At 37.7% G+C, this 25,029-nt stretch overlaps 1 protein-coding gene across 3 annotated transcripts in view; it reads right to left on the bottom strand.

The window, feature by feature from the left end:
• Window positions 1-25,029, bottom strand: part of FNDC3A (fibronectin type III domain containing 3A) — a 240,066-nt gene that overhangs the window by 109,715 nt on the left and 105,322 nt on the right. For all 3 annotated transcript variants that reach the window (XM_049853006.1, XM_049853004.1, XM_049853005.1), the window contains exon 3: window positions 20,652-20,727. In XM_049853006.1, coding sequence (XP_049708963.1) covers window positions 20,652-20,727 — 76 coding nt within the window. The remainder of the gene's footprint in view (window positions 1-20,651; window positions 20,728-25,029) is intronic.

A 25,029-nucleotide genomic window follows, 5' to 3' on the forward strand; every position in this document is an offset into this window, starting at 1 on the left:
TGGGGAAAAGACAGTCTTTTTAACAAATGGTGCTAGCATAACTGGATATCCATCAGCAGAAAAATGAAACAAGACCCATACCTCACTCCATGCACAAAAACGAGCTCAAAATGGATCAAAGACCTAAATATAAAATCTAAAACGATAAAGATCATGGAAGAAAAAATATGGACAATGTTAGGAGCCCTAATACATGGCATAAACAGTATATAAAACATTACTAACAATGCAGAAGAAAAACTAGATAATTGGGAGCTCCTAAAAATCAAACACCTTTGCTCATCCAAAGACTTCACCAAAAGAGTAAAAAGATTACCTATAGACTGGGAAAAAGTTTTTAGCTATGACATTTCCGATCAGCTCCTGATCTCTAAAATCTACATGATACTGCAAAAACTCAACTACAAAAAGACAAACAACCCAATGTAAAAATGAGAAAAGATATGAACAGGCACTTCACTAAAGAAGACATTCAGGTAGCTAACAGATACATGAGGAAATGCTCATGATCGTTAGACAAATGCAAATTAAAACTACAATGAGATTCCATCTTACTCCAACAAGGCTGACATTAATCCAAAAAACACAAAATAATAACTGTTGGAGAGGTTATGGACAGAATGGAACACTTACACACTGCTGGTGGGAATGTAAAATGGTACAACCACTTTGGAAATCTATTTGGCACTTCCTTAAAAAGCTAGAAATAGCACTACCATATGACCCAGCAATCCCACTTCTTGGAATATATCCTAGAGAAATAAGAGCCTTTACATGAACAGATATATGTACACCCATGTTTACTGCAGCACTGTTTACAATAGCAAATAGATGGAAGCAACCAAGGTGCCCATCAACAGATGAATGAATGAACAAATTATGGTACCTTCACACAATGGAATACTACGCATCAATAAAGAACAACGATGAATCTGTGAAATGTTTCATAACATGGAAGAATCTGGAAGGTATTACGCTGAGTGAAATTAGTTGCAAAAGGACAAATATTGTATAAGACCACTATTATAAGAACTCAAGAAATAGTTTAAACAGAGGAAGAGAATATTCTTTGTTGGCTATTTTGGTGGGGAGGGAGGTAGGGTGGGAGAGGGGCATTCACTAATTAGATAGTATGTAAGAACTAATTTAGGTGACTGGAAAGACAACACACAATACAGGCGAGGTCAGCACAACTGGACTAAACCAAAAGCAAAGAAGTTTCCTGAATAACTGAATGCTTCAAAGGCCAGTGTAGCACAGGCGGGAGTTTGGTGACCATGGTTTCAGGGGACATCCAAAGTCAACTGGAATAATAAAATCTATTAAGAAAACATTCTGCATCCCACGTTGGAGAGTTGGGTCTGGGGTCTTAAAACGTTAGCAAACTGCCATCTAAGATGCATCAGTTGGTGTCAACCCACCTGGACCAAAGGAGAATGAAGAACACCAAGGACACAAGGTAATTACGAGCCCAAGAAACAGCAAGGGCCACACAAACCAGAGACTACATCAGCCTGAGATCAGAAGAACTAGATGGTGCCCAGCTACAACAGATGACTGCCCTGACAGGGAACACAACAGAGAACCCCCCTGAGGGAGCAGGAGAGCAGTGGGATGCAAACCCCAAATTCTCGTAAAAAGACCAGACTTAATGGTCTGACTGAGACTAGAAGGACCCCGGTGGTCATGGCCCCCAGACCTTCTGTTAGCCCAGGACAGGAACCATTCCCAAAGCCAACTCTTCAGACAGGGATTGGACTGGACAATGGGATAGGAAAAGATGCTGGTGAGGAGTGAGCTTCTTGGATCAGGTGGACACTTGAGACTCTGTTGGCATCTCCCGTCTGGAGGGGAGATGAAGGCAGAGGGGGTTTGACGCTGGCAAAATGGACAGGAAAAGAGAGAGTAGAGGGAGGGAGCAGGCTGTCTCATTTGGGGGAAAGCAATTGGGAACATGTAGCAAGGTGTATATAAGTTTTTGTGTGAGAGACTTAACTTGACTTGTAAACTTTCACTTAAAGCACAATCAAAATTATAAAAACAAAAAAAAAGTTTCTAGCCTAGGAATCCCTATGGGGCAGTTCTATTCTGTCATAAAGGGTTGCTATGAGTTGGATTCAACTCAATGGCACACAGCAACAAGACTAAAAACACTGTTAACATATTGAAATATGATATTTCACTAGAATGATAAAGACATTTTCCAAAAATGTTAAAGGATTACATGATGAAATTTAGCAGACTGGCATGTCAAAGAGAAAGAACTTAATTTGTTGATCCATAAAGAATGTAGATAGATTTGATTAAAATTTACTCTCTAAAAGTGAATCAACATCTTCAGATAACATCACTGCACAGGTATTGGGATCAGAGAATTCTGTTAAAATCATGGCTCTGGCAGAGTTACTTAACCTCTGGAGCCTTACAGAAAATAATACACACCAGCAAGGAAGCCCCAATTGCCCCATTATTATATGTTGTTACATGACTCTTACGGTTGATGGTGACAACTTTGCGTGCGCCTTAATACCATAGCCGCAGTCAGGGGCACAAGTCATACTTTTATGGATATTAAAACAAACAAACCCATTGTCACTGAGTCGATTCCGACTCACAGTGACCCTACAGGGACAGAGGAGAACTGCCCCAGAGGGTTTCTAACCTGCAATCTTTACGGAAGTATACTGTCACACCTTTCTCCCATGGAGCAGCTGGTGAGATCAAACTGCTGACCTTTCAGTTAGCAGCTGAGCGCTTAACCACTGTGCCACCAGAGCTCCTCTCTGTGGATACAGAAAGGGTCTTTCTAAGAAATGAAATTATGCCCAGTGTTGGTTGCAATGATAGGGGAAAATCAGAACTGTGAGGGTGAATCCTATATAAACTGGAGAAAATGATTTTTCCATCTCTGTATATCTATGTAGGCATTAAAAATGACATTCAACACATTGCTGCACAAGGAAAGGAATCAGGCAAGATCTTTTCTGTTTCCTAGGACATTCTCTGCAGACAGTACAAGTGTATGTAAATCGGATTATATAAATTCACGGTAGTCACTTTATAACTTTATACAAATGTTCTCTGAATATTCCGGCATTATCTCAGCTATGCTTTAGAGAAACAATTGAAAGGTTGGTGCCTGGGCCAGAAAGCTTAATTAGCACTTCTCTGAGCCCAAAAATGTGGCTGCAGTTACCGTAAGGCTAACCTAAGGTAAATCTCCATATCTGTGATTCAGTTGTCTTCTCACCAAGAGATCCTTCTACTAAAGCTAACCTTGGAGAAATTGTGTTTTATTTATAATAAGAAAGGTTATCTTTCTAGAAACTTTTTCATAGAGTTAAGAAAATACCTATAAAGTACAAAGTAGGTTTGTAATAAATGCTGGTTTCTTTCCCTGGCATCCCTTTACAGAATGGTTTGATTAAATGGAGAAGATCTAAACAAATGCACCTTCTTTCATAAATACAGCCTGGCTTATACTGACACTTTTCTCGGGTTGACAAAATCCTCAGTGTGTAAAGATTTTCTGCCTAGATTTTCTGATTGGTCTTTCTGAGTGACAAAGTGTATACACTTCTTCTTTTCTTCATCCCCTTGATTTTCAAAAAACTGAGTACATAGTAGTATGTACTCATAAGCTTGGCATATCCCATTTTTTAATTTTTGCTACTTTAAAAATCCACTTATTTGCACTAACACAGACTGCTTTTTCTGAATGAGCTCAGGGTCTCAACTTAAAAAAAAATCTATACATTTTATAAAATAAAGTTTGACTAAACAATTCAAAAGATCTTTTTCAGCTTTCAAATTTATTAAGCCATTTTTTAAGTAAAATTTAATGAGTCAAATTATGCAGAAAGTATAAAGGAAAACACAGTAATCCTATCATCTAGGGACAATCACTTGAAGGAAATGCACCAAAATTATTTTCTATGCATATATGTTCATGAAAAGTAGTATTTTTTCATTATAAAAAGAGTTAATCCTGTTGATATAAAAAAAAAAGTTTTTTTTTTTTACCCTTACCTATATATAATCAAATAAAGGACCTTTAATATTAAAGTTACCTATATATAATCAAATAAAGGACCTTTAATATTAAAGTCCTCATTAAATCAACCCCAAAATTAGTAAAACATTTTTAATCTTCCATTTTTAGGAGGAAGAACTCATTCTTTGAGTCTCTTCTGGGAAGTACTTCCTAACCAGGAGACTGGGTCGGATGGTCTGGCTGTGAGCTTCCGTAGCACCCTTCCTGTTATTTTTCAGTCATAGCACTTCTCTCACTTTACTGAATTGCTTAATTAGCTATCTTCACTAGGAAACTGTAAACTTCGACAGAGTCGAGCCAGAGTTTATATAGCTCACTACTAAATGTCCAGTATTTTGGAATAGTGACTGGTACATATTAAATTAATAATAATTATTTGCTAAATTAAAAAATGGGTTTAAAAAGTAACGTCGAGGTCATGTTTTAATTTAGACTCAGTAGTTTATTCAACTTAAACTTCTACACAATCTACAAGCACAGTACCATACAATCAGTATTATGATTCTAATGAGTAATTCAAGATTCTATAAGATCCTGAATTATTTTCAGTATATTCTGCTCACCAAGGCTAAATTTATACGTTTATTTTGAAAATGTTTTCAGTAATATAAGTTGGAAAAAGATTTTCTGGTCTTTAGTTAATCAAGAAGGCATATTTTACAAGAACAGTCTCTGCCTAGGTTAAACTTTAAAATACACACATTTAATGCCTATAGTTATTAACATTGGAAACCCTGGTGGCACAGTGGTTAAGAGCAACAGCTAGCTAACCAAAAGGTCGGCAGCTGGAATCCACAAGGTGCTCCTTGGAAACCCTACGGGGCAGTTCTACTCTGTCCTATAGGGTCGCTATGAGTCGGAATCAACTCGATGGCAATGGGCTTGGTTTTTGGTTTTCAGTTATTAACATCATCTTCAGTAAAAATATCTTAAAATCAACTCATAAAGAGTTCCTCCTGAAGAGGTGAGAAGACAGAATCAAATGATAACATACAACCTTCCCCCTTTTAAGGTAATAAAAATTAAGGTCTTAAGTACAAAATGAGGAAAAGAATCTTTTTCAAACCTTAAAACTCAGTGTTTTTAATACAAAATCTGGTATTGTTTACTTCTTAAAAATTTTTTTTTAGTTAACTCTCTCCTCAAAAAAAAAAAAAAAAAGGAAGAAAACACACATACACACAAACAAAACCAAACCCACTGCCACTAAGTCGATTCCAACTCATAGCAATCCTATAGGACAGGGCAGAACTGCCCCATTGGGTTTCCAAGGCTGTCATCTTTACAGAAGCAGACTGCCACATCTGTCTCCTGTGGGGTGGCTGGAGGGTTCAAAGTGCCAAAATTTTCAGTTAGCAGCCAAGCACTTTAACCACTGCACCACCAGGGCTCGAAAAATAGGATTAGTTAATATAACATGGTCTCTGAATGGTCTGAGGAAAAAAAAAATACATTTTGCAGTTAAAAGCAGAAGATATTTTATTGGCCCCAGCACATGAAGTAAAACTTCCATGAGGCTAAACGGTACTTCTTGGTAGGAATGGTCTTTGGGATCAAAGATGAATTTACGGGTAGAGTTCTTAAGTTTATCTTGGTTTACAGTCATTTGGTTTTAGCTCTTTAAAAATAAGCCACTAGTTCCCAGCATACAGGCTTGCAGTAGGAATATTAAAATATTTTGAAACGGAAAAAGTTCGTGCTCAGGAGGAACTAACTGTTGTTGAGCTCTAAGCACAGCACCGTTAAGTACTTTGTATTTGAGAAGCAGCTCTACAGTACTGGTTAAAAGTGTGGACCTGCAGCCAGGCAGCCTAGGTTCATGTCCCAGCTCAACCACTGTTAACTGTGGGCAAGTTATTAACCTGTATCTCAGTCACCTTGTCTGTAGCATGAAGATAACAACAGTAGCTATCTCACAGGGTTGTTGTGAGGATTAGATAAGTCAAGTTACATGGTGAGTGTTTAGCATGCAGTGATTGCTCATAACCAAGAGCTAGTATCACATATGCTAATTCAGTTATAAAGTCATCTCCTCTCCCTTTTTCCTTTACTTGATGATCTGCAAGGCAATGTCCTTGTAATTAGGAACGACTAAGTGTTGACATGAAGACAAGTCTGTTGCCATATCCTTAAAATAAATCAACAAACATTTACTGAGTTTCTATATGTAAGGAACAGTTCTAGGTGCTACCGGGTGGGGAAGGGGGAATCATAAACCCTCAGTACACAAGGGGTAGAATGCTGTTGTGCCATGGTTTTGTTATCATAATCCCTGAGAAAGGCTGACGTGGGCCCAGACACCAAGTCCCCAGTTGATCCTGAGATCCCCTGGTGTGGTTGTAAAAATTATAGTCTTTACAGCCAGAAAGACCTTCATTTGAATCCGAGATCCACCAATAACTAGCTGTAAGACTTTAATGAACCTTAGGTTTCCTACTCTTCTAAGGTTTAAATAAGATTAATGTAACACGCTCACGGCACAATGTTGGCAACAAGCATGCAGTAGGTGGATCTAAGATAGAAAAAGACTACAACATAAGACCAATAAACAACATATGCTAGACAATGAGTACAAGACGAAACTAAGGAGCACTTTTTAACATACGGATAATCAGAAAGAGTCTCATAAGAGATGGAACTAGTATTAGGTTACGAAGGGCTAGATAAGCTCAGAAAGCTCATACTTTGTGTGTGTGTACGCGCACGCATGCGTGTGCTCCATGGTGACTTTTATACTGAGAAGGAACAATGTGAAGACAGGTACGAATGAGATTTCTGCAAGAAGTATTTAGAGACTAGGGTATCTACTAAGCCTGGAATATCTGGAGTAAAGGGAGATTTCTGGAAATAAAACTAGAAAAAAAGGTTGGAGCCAGGTGATGGAAGGCCCAGAAAATCAGACTGAGGGCTCTGTGCTATAGTAAAAGCGGGAAGGCAAGGTTTTTTTGTTTGTTGGTTTGTTTTAGCAAAGTAATGACAAAAGGAGTATTTTAGGAAGGCCAGTCTCTGTAGTTTCATAAATAAATATAGAAAAATGACTTTTCTATAAATAAAAACCCAGAAAAAAAAAAAAGTTGGGTCCTAATCAGTGTGAGACTAATGTTCCTAAAAGCCCATAAACCAATTCAGTTAGCTGTAACACAGGCTTATGAAGACTTTTGTAACAAACTTTTATCAAGTCTAGTTGGAAAGCATAGCTTTTTAGTGTGGTTATCTGCAGAAATCCCTCCAATTTATACTAGTTAGCTTTCTCACCTAAGAACAGAAAGTTCACATTGATAGTTCTCAATTTACGAGCAAGTGAACCGGCAAGCTAGATATTTCATATGCAGAATGTCCTCCGTTTCATAAACAGTAGTAAGGTTTTGCTACTCACCAATAAAAACTGGTATGGCCCAAGATACAGATAAAGTACTGTGAATATGCAATAATAACAAAAGTGGCATGGCCTTTTTCCATTAATTATTGTAAAATATATTTGAAAATATTAAACACTTAAAAATACCCACTACCCTGAACCCATGACATATGTGATGTGGCCTCCTTTGGGCCAACCTCATTCGCTAAAACCCTGAAATGACAAAAATCTCAGAGGGGGCAAAGAGAAATAATGGTGAAACAAAAATCCCAAGGGGACAGGTAAAATGTGGCTGAGGAAATGTACAGAAGTATTTTTTGGTTTTAAAAAAAGGGGGGGTCTTGTAATAGCCTTTACTCATTAAAAATATTTATTTTCAATAGAAGCACATTTGCAAGGTTCAAAAATCAAGAACTGTAAAAAGGTTTACAGAGAAAACTTCCCCTCCATTTCATACACCACCACCCTGTAAGTAATCTCTGTAATGACTTTTGGAGGATCCTTCAAGATTTCTTTTTTTTTAAATTACAGTGTGTGGTACCTATTAGTTGCTCTCCAGTATTTATTCTTTCCTTCTTCCACAATAATAACCCCCCTGAATTTTTTAATTTGCTGAACTTTAGATAAACATAGCCACCCCAATGAAAGGCATTTCTTAGCCCTCCACTTTAGCTGCAGGAGTCCCTGGGTGGTGTAAATGGTTAAGCTCGGCTGCTAAACTAAAGGTTGGCAGTTTGAGTTGACCCAGAAATGTATCAGAAGAAAGGTCTGGCAACCTACTTCTGAAAAATCAGCCACTGAAAACCCTATGGAGCACAGTTGTAGTCTGATACACATGGGGTCAGCATGAGTCGGAATCAGCTTGATGGCAACTAGTGGTTTTAGCTAGAAGATGGTACGTGATCTCGGCGTGTCCTTAAAGAAAGGGAACGTATCTCATGTTTCTTCTTTACAGTGAGAAAGATCTTCATTTGAATCCTAGATCCACCAATAACTAGCTGTGAACCTCAGTTTCATTCTGTTCTTTCATGTCCTGTTCTGTTTGGGGCATAGATGTGGTTGTAAGCCATCTCGGATCATGCAGATGATGGCAATATCCTAAGGATGGCAGACCAGGATAGAAGTAACCTGGGCCTCTGTGTGACCTGTGGGCAGACACTCCACTCAAGCCCTAACTGTCTACCTTTGAACTATAACGTAGGAGAGAAAAAAAGTTCATATTTATTTATATTCGTTTTCTATTGATACGCAACAAATTACCACACACATGGTGGCTTTAAAAATGCCCATTTAAGCTCATAGTTCTATAGTTCAGAAGTCGACACATGGTATGACGGGGTTCTCTGCTCATAGTCTCACAAAGCAAAAAGCAAGTTGTGAGCTGGGGTGTATTTTCATCTGGAGGTGGAGATCCTCTTTTGAACTCACATAGTTGTGGCAGAAGTTAGGTTCCTACAGCTGTATAACTGAGATGCCTATTTCCTTGCTGGCTGTTAGCCAGGAGTCACTGTCAGTTCCTAGAGGCTACCTACACTCCTTGCCTTGTGGACCCCTCTGTCTTCAAAGCCAGCAAGGAAATCTTCCTCCCATGCTTCTAATCTCTGACCTCTACAAGAGTCCAGTCCCCTTAAGGGCTTACTTGACTTAGGTCAGGCTCACTCCAGACAATCACTCCTTCTTAAAGCCATCGGTGTCATATAATATAACCCAATCACAAGAGTAAAATTCATCATACTCATGTTATTAGTTTCCATTGAGCTGGCTCCAACTCATGGCAACCCCGTTACAACAAAATGATTGTTGCCTGGTCCTGTGTCATCTTCATGATTGTTGATATGTTCAAGTCCACTGTTGCGGTCACTGTGTATTCTAAGTGCCTTTCAGCCTAGGGGGCTCAGCTTTCAGCACTGTATCAGGCAATATCCTGTTGTGATCTGTAGGTTTTTCACTGACTAATTTTCAGACACCAATCAACAGGTCTTTCATCCTAGTCTTAGTCTGGAAGCACTACTACTGAAACCTTTCCAACATGGGGGACCCTGCTGGTATTTGTAATACCAGTGGCACAGCTTCCAGCATTATAGCAACACACAAACCACCACAGTACAACAAACTGACAGCAAGTGGAGGGTCGCAGTCCCGGGAATTATACAGGGTGTGTATAACACGGGGCAGTGATCTTGGGGGCCATCTTAGAATTCTACCTATCACATGATTTAGGCCCAGTTTCAGGTCTCTGCTACATACTTTTGAACCTAAATCTTAATACACCGGAAAAAAGGCTGAGAAGCTGTTGCCAGTGAGATATGAGAAAAACCAAGAGAATATGTAAACCATAGAAGGGATATCAAAAGAAGTGTTTCAAGAAGGAGGGATTAATAGACTGTCAAATGGTGCTAAAAAGGTCAAGTAAGATAAGACTGAGAATTGACCACCATTTCAGTAACAGAGAGGTCATTGGTGACCCTGACAAGAGTGAGACAAAAAATGAAAGATTATTTTCACTCCCTACAACTAACAGTACTATATGGTCACCATGGTTACTACTGTTATGAATTATTAATTTTTATGGCATAAAAATTAAAGGCCTAAATAATTATTTTTCCATGGTACAGGAATTCTGGAGTCAAGCCAAGTTGTAAAAAGCTGAGTAAAATCCAATACGGCCCAAACACAATTTCTCTGGCCTCACTTTCCATCCCACTTCATGGTGAAATGGGATTTTAAAAGAATTATTTCATGGAAAAACATGGGTAGCAGAAAAAAATAAGAGGTTATTTATATTTTCCACATAACCATCTACTAAGATAGTTTATTCGATTAACAAATACTTACTGAGTGCAGGCTTAGTGCCAGGAATACATTTCACTGTAACTGCACATATCTTGAGTTAGCATAAAAGGTAAAAAATGCCAAGATGTTTAAGGTAATTTGCAATTATCAGTAAATATGACTATTGGACTAACCTTAACCTAAACAAACAAATAACGATGCTAACTTCAATAAAGGCTTTCAGGAAATTTGATTCTAGTAACAATCTGATCATAGCAATCTAGGGAGAAGCAAATGTCCGAGAAATTCACGACACCACAATTTTTCTTCTACAGAAAACACAGAATATTTCTAAATTTCTATCCATTACCTAGAACATAACTTTTAAACAAAAATAATAGACCATGAGAGTGGTACTTTAATTTTAAAAACCAGCCAACTCCCCATAAAAACACGCTGCCATCTCCTTTTATTTAGACACATGTATTTTATAATTGTTTAGTATTATTGTATATTCAGAAGGCAGCTCTTATAAACAGTCATTGCTCTATACATGTAGTTCTTAGGAGGTCACGGTGAGTCAAAATCAACTCGATGGCAACTAACAATAAGAGCTATTAATTTATAAACCTCTTAAAAGATCCTCCCTAGTTCTTCTTTTAACTTTTGACTCTCCTAATTACTTAAAACATCCAAATTCATTTTTCTCTCCTGACTTTAAAATTAATCTTTCTATTATTTTTTCCATTCTAAGTCAATCTGCTTTTCTGTTCTCTTCATTTCCCAGCTCTTGTCTACTTTAATAAGCAGCTTGCTTTATAAAAAGGAAGACAGGGCTGCTTGAAGGAGACAGAATGGCACCAAAAATAAATATTTCCCATTCATATTTCTGCCTACTTAATAAAATACTATTTTCGGAGGCCAAATCAGTAGAAGGTTTAGATCCAGATATGTCCATACACTAGGTTGGTTCACTAACCAATATAGCAAGTCCGAATGCAAGAGGTTTATAAACTTTTACTGATAAGTTAACACAAGCGATTTCACCCATTTATATTTCTGGGCCTTAATTTCCTTTTACCATCACTTGTTGAAAAAAAATTCTTAATCAAGACTGATGTAACTTATTTTAACCACTCACTAGACTGGTTTAGAATTTCTACTTCCAAGAGAATAACTTTAATAGTGATATTTTATTCACTAGAAATTGATGACACAATTCAATTTGCCTGTATTTTCCTTGTTAACATAGATGTTGCAATTTTCTCTTAACAAAGTCATGTAACATGGCAGTCTCTCGAAAAGTAACATTTAATCTTTTTTTAGGTGCAACCTGGAACCATTTCACCATGTACTCAGGATGAGTCATTCACTTAATCTGAAATGAGCTGAATTTACGAATTGATCATTTTCACAAACAGGATTCATTAATGTTTCAAAACTAGTATTTTGAAACACTCTAATGGAACTGATGTTTTCACCTTAAAAGCGGAAACACCTGTAAAGGGAAAAAGAATTTATACAATAATTTGATTTCCACCAGCATGAAGAAGTGTCACTTACACTTCAGAGCATTTTCTAAGGGCAGTTAAGACTTTGTAAGTAATGTATAAAAGACGTAATTTGTCTATGGTTTAGTTTGCTAAATTATGAAAAAATAATGCCTACTTATATACACGATTCCCTAGCTTCTACTATAAGGGTTTTCCTTTATTATTAGTACAGTGGCTGCCAGGGAAAAGGTTTCCAACTTAATGACCTCACGGCCATAAGGATCCTACTTCGCTCTCAGCTTCTCTGATGTGATTTTCCTCCCTGCAGAATTCCTCTTTCTCCTTGTTATGTGTTAACTCCACTTCTATTCCTACTCTGACTTTTTCCATAGCTCCAGAACTAGTCCACGATGGGATAAAAACTAGGGATGGCAAAGGAGAAGAAAAAGGAAAGGATGAACTCCAGTAACTGTTATTCTTTTCTCTGTCTTCTCTTGCTTGGAGTGAGGGCACACTGATCTTTACAAAAGACTTCAACTCCAGTCCCTCACTTCCTTCTATTCCTTCCACCTATACCCATCTTGTAATTTTGGAGAAACAAAAACATAAACAAAGAAGGGAGAGCCTTTTTCACTTTGTCTGGTTCCCCTTACAGTTTCCTGTGTTTTTAAAAACTCCACCCAGTAATTTGCAAATAAAGAAGTCTCCATCCTTATAATCTGTCATGTAGAGAAAGGAGACTCCCCCCACCCCCCCTTTTTAAAAAATTTTTTATTGTGCTTTAAGTGAAAGTTTACAAATCAGGTCTGGCTCTCACACAAAAACTTATACACACCTTGCTACATACTCCCAATCGCTCTCCCCCTAATGAGACAGCCCGTTTCCTCCCTCCACTCTCTCTTTTCGTGTCCATTACACCAGCTTCTAACCCCCTCTACCCTCTCATCTCCCCTCCAGGCAGGAGATGCCAACATAGTCTCAAATGTCCAACTGATCCAAGAAGCTCACTCCTCACCAGCATCCTTATCCAACCCATTGTCCAGTCCAATCCCTATCTGAAGAGTTGGCTTTGGGAGTGGTTCCCGTCCTGGGCAAACAGAAGGTCTGGGGGCCATGAACACCGGGGTCCTTCTAGTCTTAGTCAGACCATCAGGTCTGGTCTTCTTATGAGAATTTGGGGTCTGCATCCCACTGCTCTCCTGCTCCCTCAGGGGTTCTCTGTTGTGTTAAGGAGGCTCCCTTTTTACTGAAGCAGGGAAATGTGTCCCTGCCTAAAAAAATCTTCACATGGCCCTATTAGGATACAGTTAGTACTACAGGTACATTATAAATTAGGTAGGCCTTTTTGGTCCTGACTAAAAGGGTAACTACCATATGTAAAACTAACTTAATGGATTTTGAGATTACAGTTACAAATTAACTTTTGAAACGTAAGCTATTTATAACGTAGAATCTGGTCATCCAACAGTGATGAACAGTTTTGTATTTTACGTCACACTAAAACAATAATGAATATAGTATCTTCATTTGCAGATGTGTTTGAAAAGATCAATGCTGTATTAGCTTAAACATTCCCATCATAGACAATGTTTATTGAAAACAATTTTAAGAGGTGTATCAATAAAGCTAAGATGTGTGTTCTATTAGAAACATACAGTTTAAGAGGTACCCACTATAAAAAACCTGTTTTCTTTTAAGCTCATAATATGGGGGCCTTTCCTATTTGTAAGTTACCTTAATTGTAGCACAAATGATTTAATTTAATTTAAAGAAATTTCTAACTCTGACATATGTAAAGTTTAGATGGCAGGCAACAGTTTTAATTACTGACCTAATTACTCCTCTGGAAAGAGTTAAAAAAAAAAAAAAACCAAACCTAGTGCCGTCGAGTCGATTCCGACTCATAGCGACCCTACAGGACAGAGTAGAACTGCCCCACAGAGTTTCCAAGGAGCGCCTGGTAGATTTGAACCGCTGACCTTTCTGTTAGCAGCTGTAGCACTTAACCACTACACCACCAGGGTTTCCTGTAAAGAGTTAGGGCTATTTTTTCTCTGAATAAGTAGGTTAGACAGTGCCAGTAAAACTGGCGGTGGTACCATAAGTTCTGGTTTGCTTAGAACAGTCTTGGTTTACATCACGGTCTTGCAGTAGTTGTTAGGGGTCCCTTTCACTCTTAGAAGTATCCAGTTTGGATGATAAAGTATAGGGTTACCCAACCTCTGATGCTCTTTTTAAATTGAAGCAACAACTATTACAGCAGTTAGGTGCTCACTAGTAGATGCCCAAGAACTGAAGGGGATAAAAAATAATTGTATGAAATGGTATCTGCCCTCGAAGTGCTTAGAACTTAGCTGGAAAGACTGAATAAGTATTTCAAGTTAAACAGTACACCATTAAAAAAAAAAAAAATTCATTCATTTACATTTAATGTGATTACTTATAAAGAAGGATTTACTTCTGCCATTTAGGTGTCTTCTGTATATCTTACGTGTTTTTTGTTCTCAATTCCTTCATTACTGCTTTTTTATTTAGTTGTTTTTTTGTAATGTACCGTTTTGATTCTCTTCTTCTTTCCTTTTCTGTATATTTTTTAGTTATTTAGCTACTCCAAAGTGGTTACCTTAGGAATTACCATAAACATCTTCAACTGATGACAATCTAATTAGAATAGTATCACCTTAGTTTCAACAGTGGAGCCCTGATGGACCAGTGGTTAAAGTCTTGGCTGCTAACCAAAAAGTTCAAATTCACTGGCCACTCCTTGGAAATCCTATGGGGCAGCTCTACTCTGTCCTATAAGGTCGTTATGAGTTGGAATCCACTTGACGGCAACTGGTTTGGTTTTTTTGGTTTTAGTTTCAGCAGTGCATAAATACATCTATACGTCTCCTCCTCCTCCTTTATAGTGTTATCACAGATTAAATCTTTATAGACTATATGCCTGTTAACATAGATTTACAATTACTGCTTTTATGCATTTACCTTTCAAATCATATAGGAAAAATAGAGAATTTACAAACCCCCAACATACAAAGTACTGGCCTTCATATTTATCTACGTAGTCATCTTTGTAGCTGTGATGCTAGAAGCTATGCCACCAGTATTTCAAATACCAGCAGGATCACCCATGGTGGACAGGTTTCAGCTGAGCTTCCAGACTAAGATAGAAAAGAAGAAGGACCTGGAAATCTACTTCTAAAAAAAAAAAAACAAAAACACTGGTCAGTAAAAACCTATGGATAGCAGCAGAACACTGTCTGATACAGTGCCAGAAGATGCGCCTCTCAGGTTGGAAGGCACTCAAAAGATGGCTGAGGAAGAGCTGCATTCAACCTTAATGACATGGATGGAGTCAAGCTTTCGGGACCCTCATTTGCTGATGAGGCATGACTCAAAATGAGAAGAAACAGCAACAAGCATCCATTATTAATCGTAATGTGGAATGTATAAAGTATGTCCAAAAATTTGAAGCCATCAAAAATGAAATGGAATGCATAAAGATTGATATCCTAGGCACTGGTGTGTGCTGAAATGACTGGTATCGGCCATTTCGAATTGGACAGTCATATGGTCTACTATGGCAGGGATGACAAACTGAAGAGGAATAGGGGTGTATTCATCATCAAAAAGAACATTTCAAGATATATCCTGAAGTTCAATGCTTTCAGGGACAGGATAATATCCATACGCCTACAAGGAAGATCAATTAATATAATTACTATTCAAATTTATGTACCAACCACTCATGCCAAAGATGAAGAAGCTGAAGATTTTTACCAACTTCTGCAGTCTGAAATTGATAAAACATGCAACCAAGATGCACTGATAATACTGGTTGGTGACTGGAGTGCGAAAGTTGGAAACAAAGAAGAAGGATCAGTAGTTCATCAAATTTTGGAGGCCATTATTTCTTCAAATTTTTTTTTGTCCCTTTCTTGCTATCTTTTACTCCTGGGACTCCTATATTGTGTATTTTGGTGTGTTTGATGGTGTCCCACAGGTTCCCCTCAGGTTCTGTTCATTTTTCTTCATTCTTTTTTCTTTTTGCTCCTCAGACTGGCTAATCTCAATTGTCTTATCTTCAAGCTTGCTGATCTTTTATTCTGCCTATTCAAAATCTGCCAATGAATCCTTCTAATGACTTTTTTATTTCGTTTCAGCTGTAGTACTTTTCAGCTCCAAAATTTGATTCCTTTTTATTATTTCTGTCTCTTTACTGATATTCTCATTTTGTTCAGACATCATTTTCTTGATTTCCTTTAGCCCTTTGCTCATGGTTTCCTTTAGTTCACCGAATATATTTGATAATGTTGTTGACTAATAATTCCAATGTCTGAGATTCCTCAGGGATTGTTTCCGTCAAATTTTTCTTTTCCTGTGAATGAATGGGCCATACATTCTTGTTTCTTCGTATAAATTTTTATATAATTTTTTTTCTTTTTTAAAGAACTGGAGAGTCTGAGTATTATATTGTGATAACTCTGGAAATCTAATTCTCCCACCCCTCAGGAATTGCTGATTTTTACTTTTTGAGGGCTGAAGCTATTCATTTGTGACTTTTCCAAACTATTTTGCCAAGTGTATATTCCTTATTATGTGTTCTCTCTTGGTTGCATGTTTGATCAATTTCAGACTGCAGAAGTTGGTAAAAATCTTCGGCTTCTTCATCTTTGGCATGAGTGGTTGGTACATAAATTTGAATAGTAATTATATTAATTGATCTTCCTTGTAGGCGTATGGATATTATCCTGTCCCTGAAAGTACTGAACTTCAGGGTATATCTTGAAATGTTCTTTTTGCAGACAAAATGACCTGACAAAGATTTCCTTAAATGTCTGGTTCCCTCCTCCCTTTAACTACCCACCCCCCACCCCCAAAATAGTACTGTCTCTTTAATTCCTCAACATATGCTGCCCCAGAGCCATTTTGGCCCATGGCAGGCGGGTAGGGTTGAAAGAACATCCAGCTTCTGTGCTGGCCCCTCAATAGTCAAAAGCAGTGATCAGCAATCAAAACACACAACCCCATTTTTGAGGACAAGGTCCTAATTGTATATGCTGGCGCCAGGAACATGGGCTGCCATTCATACAGCTGCCTGCCTCAAACGCATATGAAACTGCAAAAACCAAAACCAAACCCACTGCTGTTGAGTTGATTCCAGCTCATAGCGACCCTACAGAACAGAACAGAACTTCCCCATAGAGTTTCCAAGGAGCGCCTGGCAGATTCGAACTGCTGACTTCCCGGTTAGGAGCTGTAGCACTTAACCACTACACCACCAGGGTTTATGAAACTGCAAGGGGTCCTGAATAGCCTAAACAATCTAGAAAAAGAATAAAGTAGGATTCATACTTCCTAACTTCAAAACTTCCTGCAAAGCTATAGTAATCAAGACAGAACAGCACTGGGATAAAGACAGACATACAGACCAATGGAATAGAACAGAGAACCCAGAAATACACGCTCACATATATGGTCAGTTGGGTTTCAGCAACAGTGCCAAGATTATTCAATAGGAAAGGGACAGTGTTTTCAAAGAACGACGGTAGGAAACTGGATATCCACAGGTAAAAGAATAAAGTCGGACTCTTTATACAAAAATTAACTCATAATGGATCAAAGACCTAATGTAAGAGATAAAATTATAAAATGTTTAGGAGAAAACACAGGCGAGAATCTTCATGACCTTAGATTAGGCAATGATACCTAAGTATGATACCAAATGCACAAGCAATAAAAGAAAAAAACTGATATATTAGACTTCATTAAAATTAAAAACTTATATACATATCAAAGACATTATCAAGAGGGTGAAAAGACAACCCATGGGTTGAGAGAAAATATTTGATTACTAATAAGGGTCTAGTATTTACATTATACAAAGAACTCCTATAACTCAAGAGTCCCTGAGTTGAAAGGTTGGCAGTCTGAACTCACCCAGAGGCACCTTGGAAGACGGGCCTGCCAACCTGCCTGCAAAAGGTCACAGCCTTGAAAGCCATACGGAGCAGAACCACTCTGCACACATGGGGTCACCATGAGTCAGAAAAGACACTGAGGCAACTAACAACAACAACAATTCAAGAAGAAGAAAACAACTCAACTGAAAAATGTGCAAAGGGTTTGAACAGACATTTCTCTTTGAATAGAAATACAAAGAACTAATAAGCACGTAAAAGATGCTTAAGGTCTTTAGTCCTTAGGGAAATGCAAATGAAAACCAGGTCACATCCATTAGGAAGGCTTTTACAAAAAACAAAACAAAACAGAAAATAACAAGTGTTGCCAAGAATGTGGAGACATTGGAACCCTTGTACATTGCTGGTGGGAATTAAATGGTGCAGCCACTGTGGAAAGCAGTTTAGCAATTCCTCAAAACAGGTGAACATAGAATTACAGTATAATCCTCCAGCAATTACACTTATAGGTATATAGTTTAGAACTACAGTATAATCCTCCAGCAATTCCACTTATAGGTATATAGTTGGGCTTGAACCAGTTCAAAGCCCTGCAGAGAATCTGCATATCTAGCAAGTTCCCTGTTGAGAATTTGCATTTCTAACAAGTTCCCAGGAAGTTATACATACGAATCAGCTGGGGACCTTGTTAAAATGTAGATTTTGATTTAGTATATCTGGGGCGGAAATGCAAATTCAGCAGGGGTTCAAATTGGTTTCGAAGCCCTGGTATATAACCAAAATAACTCAAAACAGGGACTCAATCAGGCACTTCTATGTGAATCTTCATAGCAGCTAAAGGTGGGAACAACCCAAGTGTCCAACAGGTGAATGAACAAACAAAATGTGGTATGTACATAGAGTGGAATGTTGTTTGGCCATAAGAATGGAATAAAATTCTGATACATGCTACAATACCAGTGAAACTTGAAAATATTAAGTGAGGTAAACCAGACACCAAAGGACAAATACTGCATAATTCCACTTATACGAAGCTATCTATAATAGGCAAATTCATAGAGGCATAAAGTAAAATAAGAGGTTACCAGGGGCTGGGGGCGAAGGGTAATGGGGAATTGCTGCTTAATGGGTACACAATTTCTGTTTAGGAGGATGAAAACATTCTGGAAATAAGTAGTGGTGATTGTTACAAAACATTGTGAATAAATATACTTAATTCCACTGACTGTACACTTCAAAATAGTTAAAATGGTAATTTTTATGTTATACATATATTTTATTACAATTTTTAAGAACCGCACAAAAATAATTAGAAAAGATATTACAAGACAATACATAGTTAACATAGTTATATGCTACAACAGTGGCTTAATAATTGGTGTTACAGGGTTTCAGGAGACTGGGATTACTTTCTATCAACAATAACACCATAGCACCTGCTAGTACCATTTACTGAGTGCCAGGTCTGGCTGAGAGTGTATTACATGCATATTAATTAATCCTCACAATTATCCTTTGAGGTGTATTATTACCGATGGGCATGGGAATTTCAGTGGTGAGAAATGTGCTTATAGAGGTTAAGTAACATGCCCAAGATCATACAGCTAGTAAGTGCAGAACTGGGTTGTAAACCCAGGTTATCTCTAACTCCAAAGTCACGTAGGGCAGTGGTTCTCAACTAGGAGTGATTTTGCCCCCACTCCTCACCCCTCCAGGGCAGTTGGCAATATCTTGGAGACAATTTTGCTTGTCAAAACCACCTGAGGTGTAGAACAGAACTGAATTTTTTTTTTTTTTTAAAGTCCAGACTTACTGGACTAGCTGAGATTAGAAGACTCCCTGAGACGACTACCCTGAGAATACTCTTTAAACCTGAATGAAACCTATTCCCTAAGGTCATCTTTTAGCAAAATAACAGACTGGCACACAAAATAAAGGATGTCACCCATGAGAATGGCGCTCTATTAAAAAACCATCTATATAAGACCAAAAGGCCAACAATTAACTTTAAAGCAATGATGAGAAGATACGGGTGCAGGGCAACTGAAGTAAAGGAAAGCGAACAACCAGGATGAAATCAGAATGTTGATACACTGTGAAAAATTTAACTAATGTCACTGAACAATTTGTGTAGAAATCCTCAAATGGGAATCTAATTCGCTGTGTAAACTTTCACTGAAAGCATAATAAAATATTATTAAAAAACAAACTAAAAAAAAAAAAAACCACCTAAGGGGGCAGAGCTAGTGGGTGGAGCCAGAAATTCTGTTAAACACCCTACTTTTCACAAGGCAGCCCCTACGACAAAGAATTATCAGGCCCAAAAGGTGAATAATGCTGAGGGGATGCTCACTAAAGACTTTACAAAAAACCTTTTAAAGGTAAAACATGAGCTCAGTCTTGAAACACTGGAAGAATCTCGATAGGCTGGAGGTGGTGGTGATAGAGGTGAATTCTAGATAAGGAGAATGGTGCCAGGGAAAGAAAACACAAGACAGGTTCAAGAAACAGTGAATAAGCCAACTTAGCAATATTGAAGGGGGGCAACATTGAAGGAAGGGCAGATTAACCAGTTAGCAAGGTACACACACACAGGCTTACATTAAATAACGTATGTAGGGGCTTACTTGTGCTTACTTACTGATCTGTAGTGCACAATTTCACATAGGTTTCACTATATTCTTGATGTGGTGAAAAACAAGTGAAATTGTGCACTACAGATCAGTAAGTAAGCACAGGTAAGCCTGTGCTTACCTTGCTTATTGGGTAATCCATCCCTGATTGAAGGAGAAGTGGGAAGCAAGACTAGAAAGATGAACTGATCTCTTTAGAAGACTAAGAAACATGAACTGGATTCAACAAAGATTTCTAAGCAGGGGAGTAACATGAACAATATAATGTTATAGCAAGATTAATCAAGAAACCAAAGCAAAGAAACTAATTAGGACACCACTGCAATAGTTCAGTCATAAGGAATTCAGTTTATGCTTTGGCGTATGATGGTAGTAAGACATAAATTTTTGTCTCAAATGATAATAAATTATCATTCTTACCTGTAATGCACTGAAACTGTCCATCTTCTCTTCTTATTGTAAATGCTTCCCCTGGGTTAACTTGTACCAGAATAACCTTAAAACGAGAAGAGTTAATCAAAACAACAATAGAGCATATCACTATATCAAAATATTAAATGTTGATAGAAAATAAACATGAATTATTTGACTTTATGACACTAGTGAGAAAAAAAGGCAATGCATATCTATGAGTTTCCTAAAAAAGTATTATTTATTTTTCTGGAGGTCAGGTTTAAGATAAAAGTAAGAAGAATAAAAAAAGACAGTGGTAAATTTTTGGGAAAGTCAACAAATTTCACTTTGAAACAAAGATGGAGTAAAACTATAGCATATTTAGAGCATTTGTGCTTAGTTCATCAGTTTCTAAGTACTGTGGTTTTCTAACCATAAACTCATAGATAGGGCATAAGTTGTACATACCTGAGTTAATATACCATCTCAAGGTATATTTTGACAATGTGTTAAATTAATCTCATCATTTTAAGTGGTTTTTATAAATTATAAAAGAGTACAAAATAAAAAAGAATGTAGAACACCTTGTTAATTTTTATATTCGGTATGTGTTGAAATAATATTTTGGATATACTGGGTGAAATAAAATACATAATTAGAATCAGTTTAACCCGTTTTTACTTTTTTAATGTGGCTACGAAGTTTTAAATTACTTATATGGCTTATGTTATATTTCTAGTGTACAGCATTGGCTTAGAGATTTGATGAATACTAGTTTCTATTTTCTTCTAGTTTTTAGACAATTTAATTTTTAGTTTCTATTTTCTTCTAGTTTTTAGACAATTTAATTGATTACAGTTAGTTCTTTAATGCACCAAAAATGTATCTGGAGAAAATTCAAAAAAATATTATCCAGACTGCTAACCAATACAATTTGCAAAACTGGAGATATCTCCTTTAGCACACGATATATTCTTCTGGCCTATCTCATCCATACCACTAGAATGCTGGCAAAAGCAGCTTTGGAAATATGTTTTAATCATTGTAACTTTAAAAACATGTTTTCCGATAATGTACCTAATTACTATGGTCCTTTTTCAAACATTTCTTTGAGATTGACTAATAATGGGCTCTGGTAGTGCAACGGTTAAGTGCTCACTGCTAAGGTTGGCAAGTTCAAATCCACCCGGCCGCTCTGCGAGAGAATGCCCTGGCGATCTGCTTCTGTAAAGGTTACAGCCAAGAAAACCCTAGGGAGCAATCCTATCCTATAGGGCTGCTCTGAGTCAGAATCAACTTGATGGCATCCAACAACCAAAAAACGCACACCCGCTGCCATCGAGTCGATTTCAACAGAGTAGAACTGCCCCATAGGGTTTCCAAAGAATGGCTGGTGGATTTGAATTGCCTACCTATTGATAGCTTGCAGCTCAGCTCTTAACCACTGTGCCACCAGGGCTCCATAACAGGAGAAGCAGAGTGGTATGGATGGGAGCACAAAGGACTAAGTTAGTCTGTTACCTGAGTACCTATGTCTGCATGTTTAACGGCTTTTTAGAGAATGTAAAATTTAAGCTGAGTCCTGAGTAGGAACTATCCAGGCAAGATGAGTGAAAAAGTCTCTTAGGTGCACAGAAAAGTAAGCGCAAAATTCCACAAATGGAAATGTCATGAACAGTCTGTTGTGTTCAATGAACCAACAGTTCAGTACGGTTGCAGCATGGGGGTAGAGATAAAGGGGAACAAAGGAGAAAGGTGAGAAATGTGGATGGAGGGGCATACGGAGGCCAGGTTTTGAAGCATCTTGTGAGCCATTTTAAGGGCAATAAAGAGTTACAATAAGCAAGGTAGCGCCACAGACGATTTATCCTGGTTGCAGCATAGCAACTGCATGCAGGAAGGTCTGTCAGGAGTCTACAGCAGTCATCTAAGTCGGTTTCTTTTAAAGCATTAATTTCTACTTTCCTTTGTCTTCCACAGGCTTACCATGTTGTTCTTCTAACTTTTTCAGTTGAATACTCAATTTATTCATTTCATTCTTTCTTTAGTAATATATGCTTAGACTATGAATTTTTCTTGACTTTAGCCATATACAGTATTTTCACTATTATTTTCTAGGTATTCTGCTTATTTGTTCTTCCTCTCCTCTGTGAACTTAGAATTATTTTAAAGAGAACCTACAATTTGGAAAGTGGGCTGGAGGATTTTCATTTAGGTTTCACTGCTATCACTTTTTCAGATCCCAGCAAATCCAAGGTTCTTAAAAGAAATTCTTTAATATATATATATATATACTGCTTTAGGTGAAAGTTTATAGCTTAAGTTAGTTTCTCATACAAACATTTATACACACATTGTTATGTGACCCTAGTTGCTCTCCCATAATGTGACAGCACACTCCCCCTTTCCACCCTGGAATTCCCATGTCCACTCAACCAGCTCCTACCCCTTTCTGCCTTCCCATCTCACCTCCAGATAGGAGCTGCCCATTTATTCTAAAGTATCTACTTGAACTAAGAACCACACTCTTACAGTTCAGTCTAATCTTTGAAGAGTTGGCTTCAGGAATGGTTTTAGTTCTGGGTTAACAGATAGTCCAGGGGCCTTGTTTTCTGGGGTTCCTCTAGTCTCAATCAGACCATTAAGTCTGGTCTTTTTACTAGAAATTGAATCCTGCACTCCACTTTTCTCCTGCTCCATCAGGGACTCTCTGTTGTGTTCCCAGTCATTTTTTTTTTTTTTAACCTATCCTTGTTTTCTCAACTTCTTTTCTAACTAGCGTTAGAACTTGATAGTGATGGTGAATTACTGAAGGGTGTTACCTGAGGCTAGAATAGGGTTAAAGCACATGGGGGTCACCGATGGGTTTCAAAGAGTTTGAGAGCCACCCAAGCTGTATATGAAACTCTGTGTGGATACTACAGTTTTCCTGGGAAAGGGTCACTGTTTTCATTAGATTCTTAATGGGGTGTAGGGTTCGACGGCATGGCGTTTTTCAGGGGTAGAGTTCAAAGTAGATAAAGAACTATTAGGACAGGAGGAATCGAGTGGAAATAATTGAATAATTAAAGCAATGAAGTGAATTATGACTGAACTACCTAAGTATCTTTGTTTTAGCTCCACCATACCACATTGCATATAAAGACTTAAAAACCTGTAACATTCTGCATAACTACATAATGTGGAGATTATCACGACAGAATGCCAAACTAACAGGCAATCTGCTCTGAGAAAAGGATAGAGGGAAACTAGAGAAAGAATTAGGAACTGTAAAAGATACTACTCCAATGTTATTAGCTGACAAACAAATCAGGAATGTTTAATTTAAAGAAATGAATTAAAACATGGGCATATTTTAAATATCCTTAAAGAATAAAGAAAACATTATAATTAAAATTTTTAAGTTATCTAAAAGCTCATTTTTTTTAACCTAAAAAAAAAAAAAAGAAATTTTTTTTTTTTTAGGAAATTTAGCTCTTCCCTCATTTCACCTTTTAGTAGAGTAGCTAATGAACAGCATAAAATACTACTTCTGGCTTTTCAAGTTATCCATAATTTGGTACTTCTCTATCTGTATCTAAGCATATCTGTTAAAAGTCACTCTACACTCCCAGTGGTCACCTACCAGCCAAAAGACAGAGTGGCTCATAAAATAAATAATATCACCCATGAGTACTGTGTACCTGTGAAGAATCATCTAGATAAGACCTAACAGTCAACATTTACCCTAGACCAAAGATGAGAACTGGTGGCATACTGGCCAAGAGCTCAGCTGCTAATCAAAAGACGGACAGTTCAAATCCACCAGCTGCTCCTTGAAACCCTATGGGACAGTTCTACTCAGTCATATAAGGTTGCTATGAGTTAGAACTGACTCCACATGGCACCTTAACAACAACAAAGATGAGAAGGCAAGAGAGGACAAGGAAGCTGCATTAATGTAAACAGAACAACCAGAATGGAAACAATGAAAATGCTGACACATTGTGAGAAATGTAACCAATGTCAATGAATAATATGCGTAGAAATTGTTAAATGAGAACCTAATCTGCTGTGTAAACTTTCACCAAAAACAATAAAACATTAAAAAAAAAAAAGTCACTCTAGTATAACCAAATATACCATCTCTATTCCTCCCTTTGGCTTATGGAGTCTCCTTGGTTAATTAAAAAACTGATTTTTGAATGAACACAGGAATGTACAGATGTAAAATGGTGTTACTCTCTTCTGAATGGGTTTGGCGAGGGACATAAAGGCACAGTAATTAAGAATATAAGCTTTGGATGTGCAGAGAGTCTTAGGTCCTGGGCCTGCCAACTTTGTTGTCTCCTTCTGGACTCAAGACCTCTGCTGCAAACAAGCTCCACCAGATCCTCGGTCAGGCCAAGGAGGGCCTGAGTGTGCC

This window comes from Elephas maximus, chromosome 14, assembly GCF_024166365.1.
Source record: "Elephas maximus indicus isolate mEleMax1 chromosome 14, mEleMax1 primary haplotype, whole genome shotgun sequence".
NCBI classification, from domain to species: domain Eukaryota; kingdom Metazoa; phylum Chordata; class Mammalia; order Proboscidea; family Elephantidae; genus Elephas; species Elephas maximus.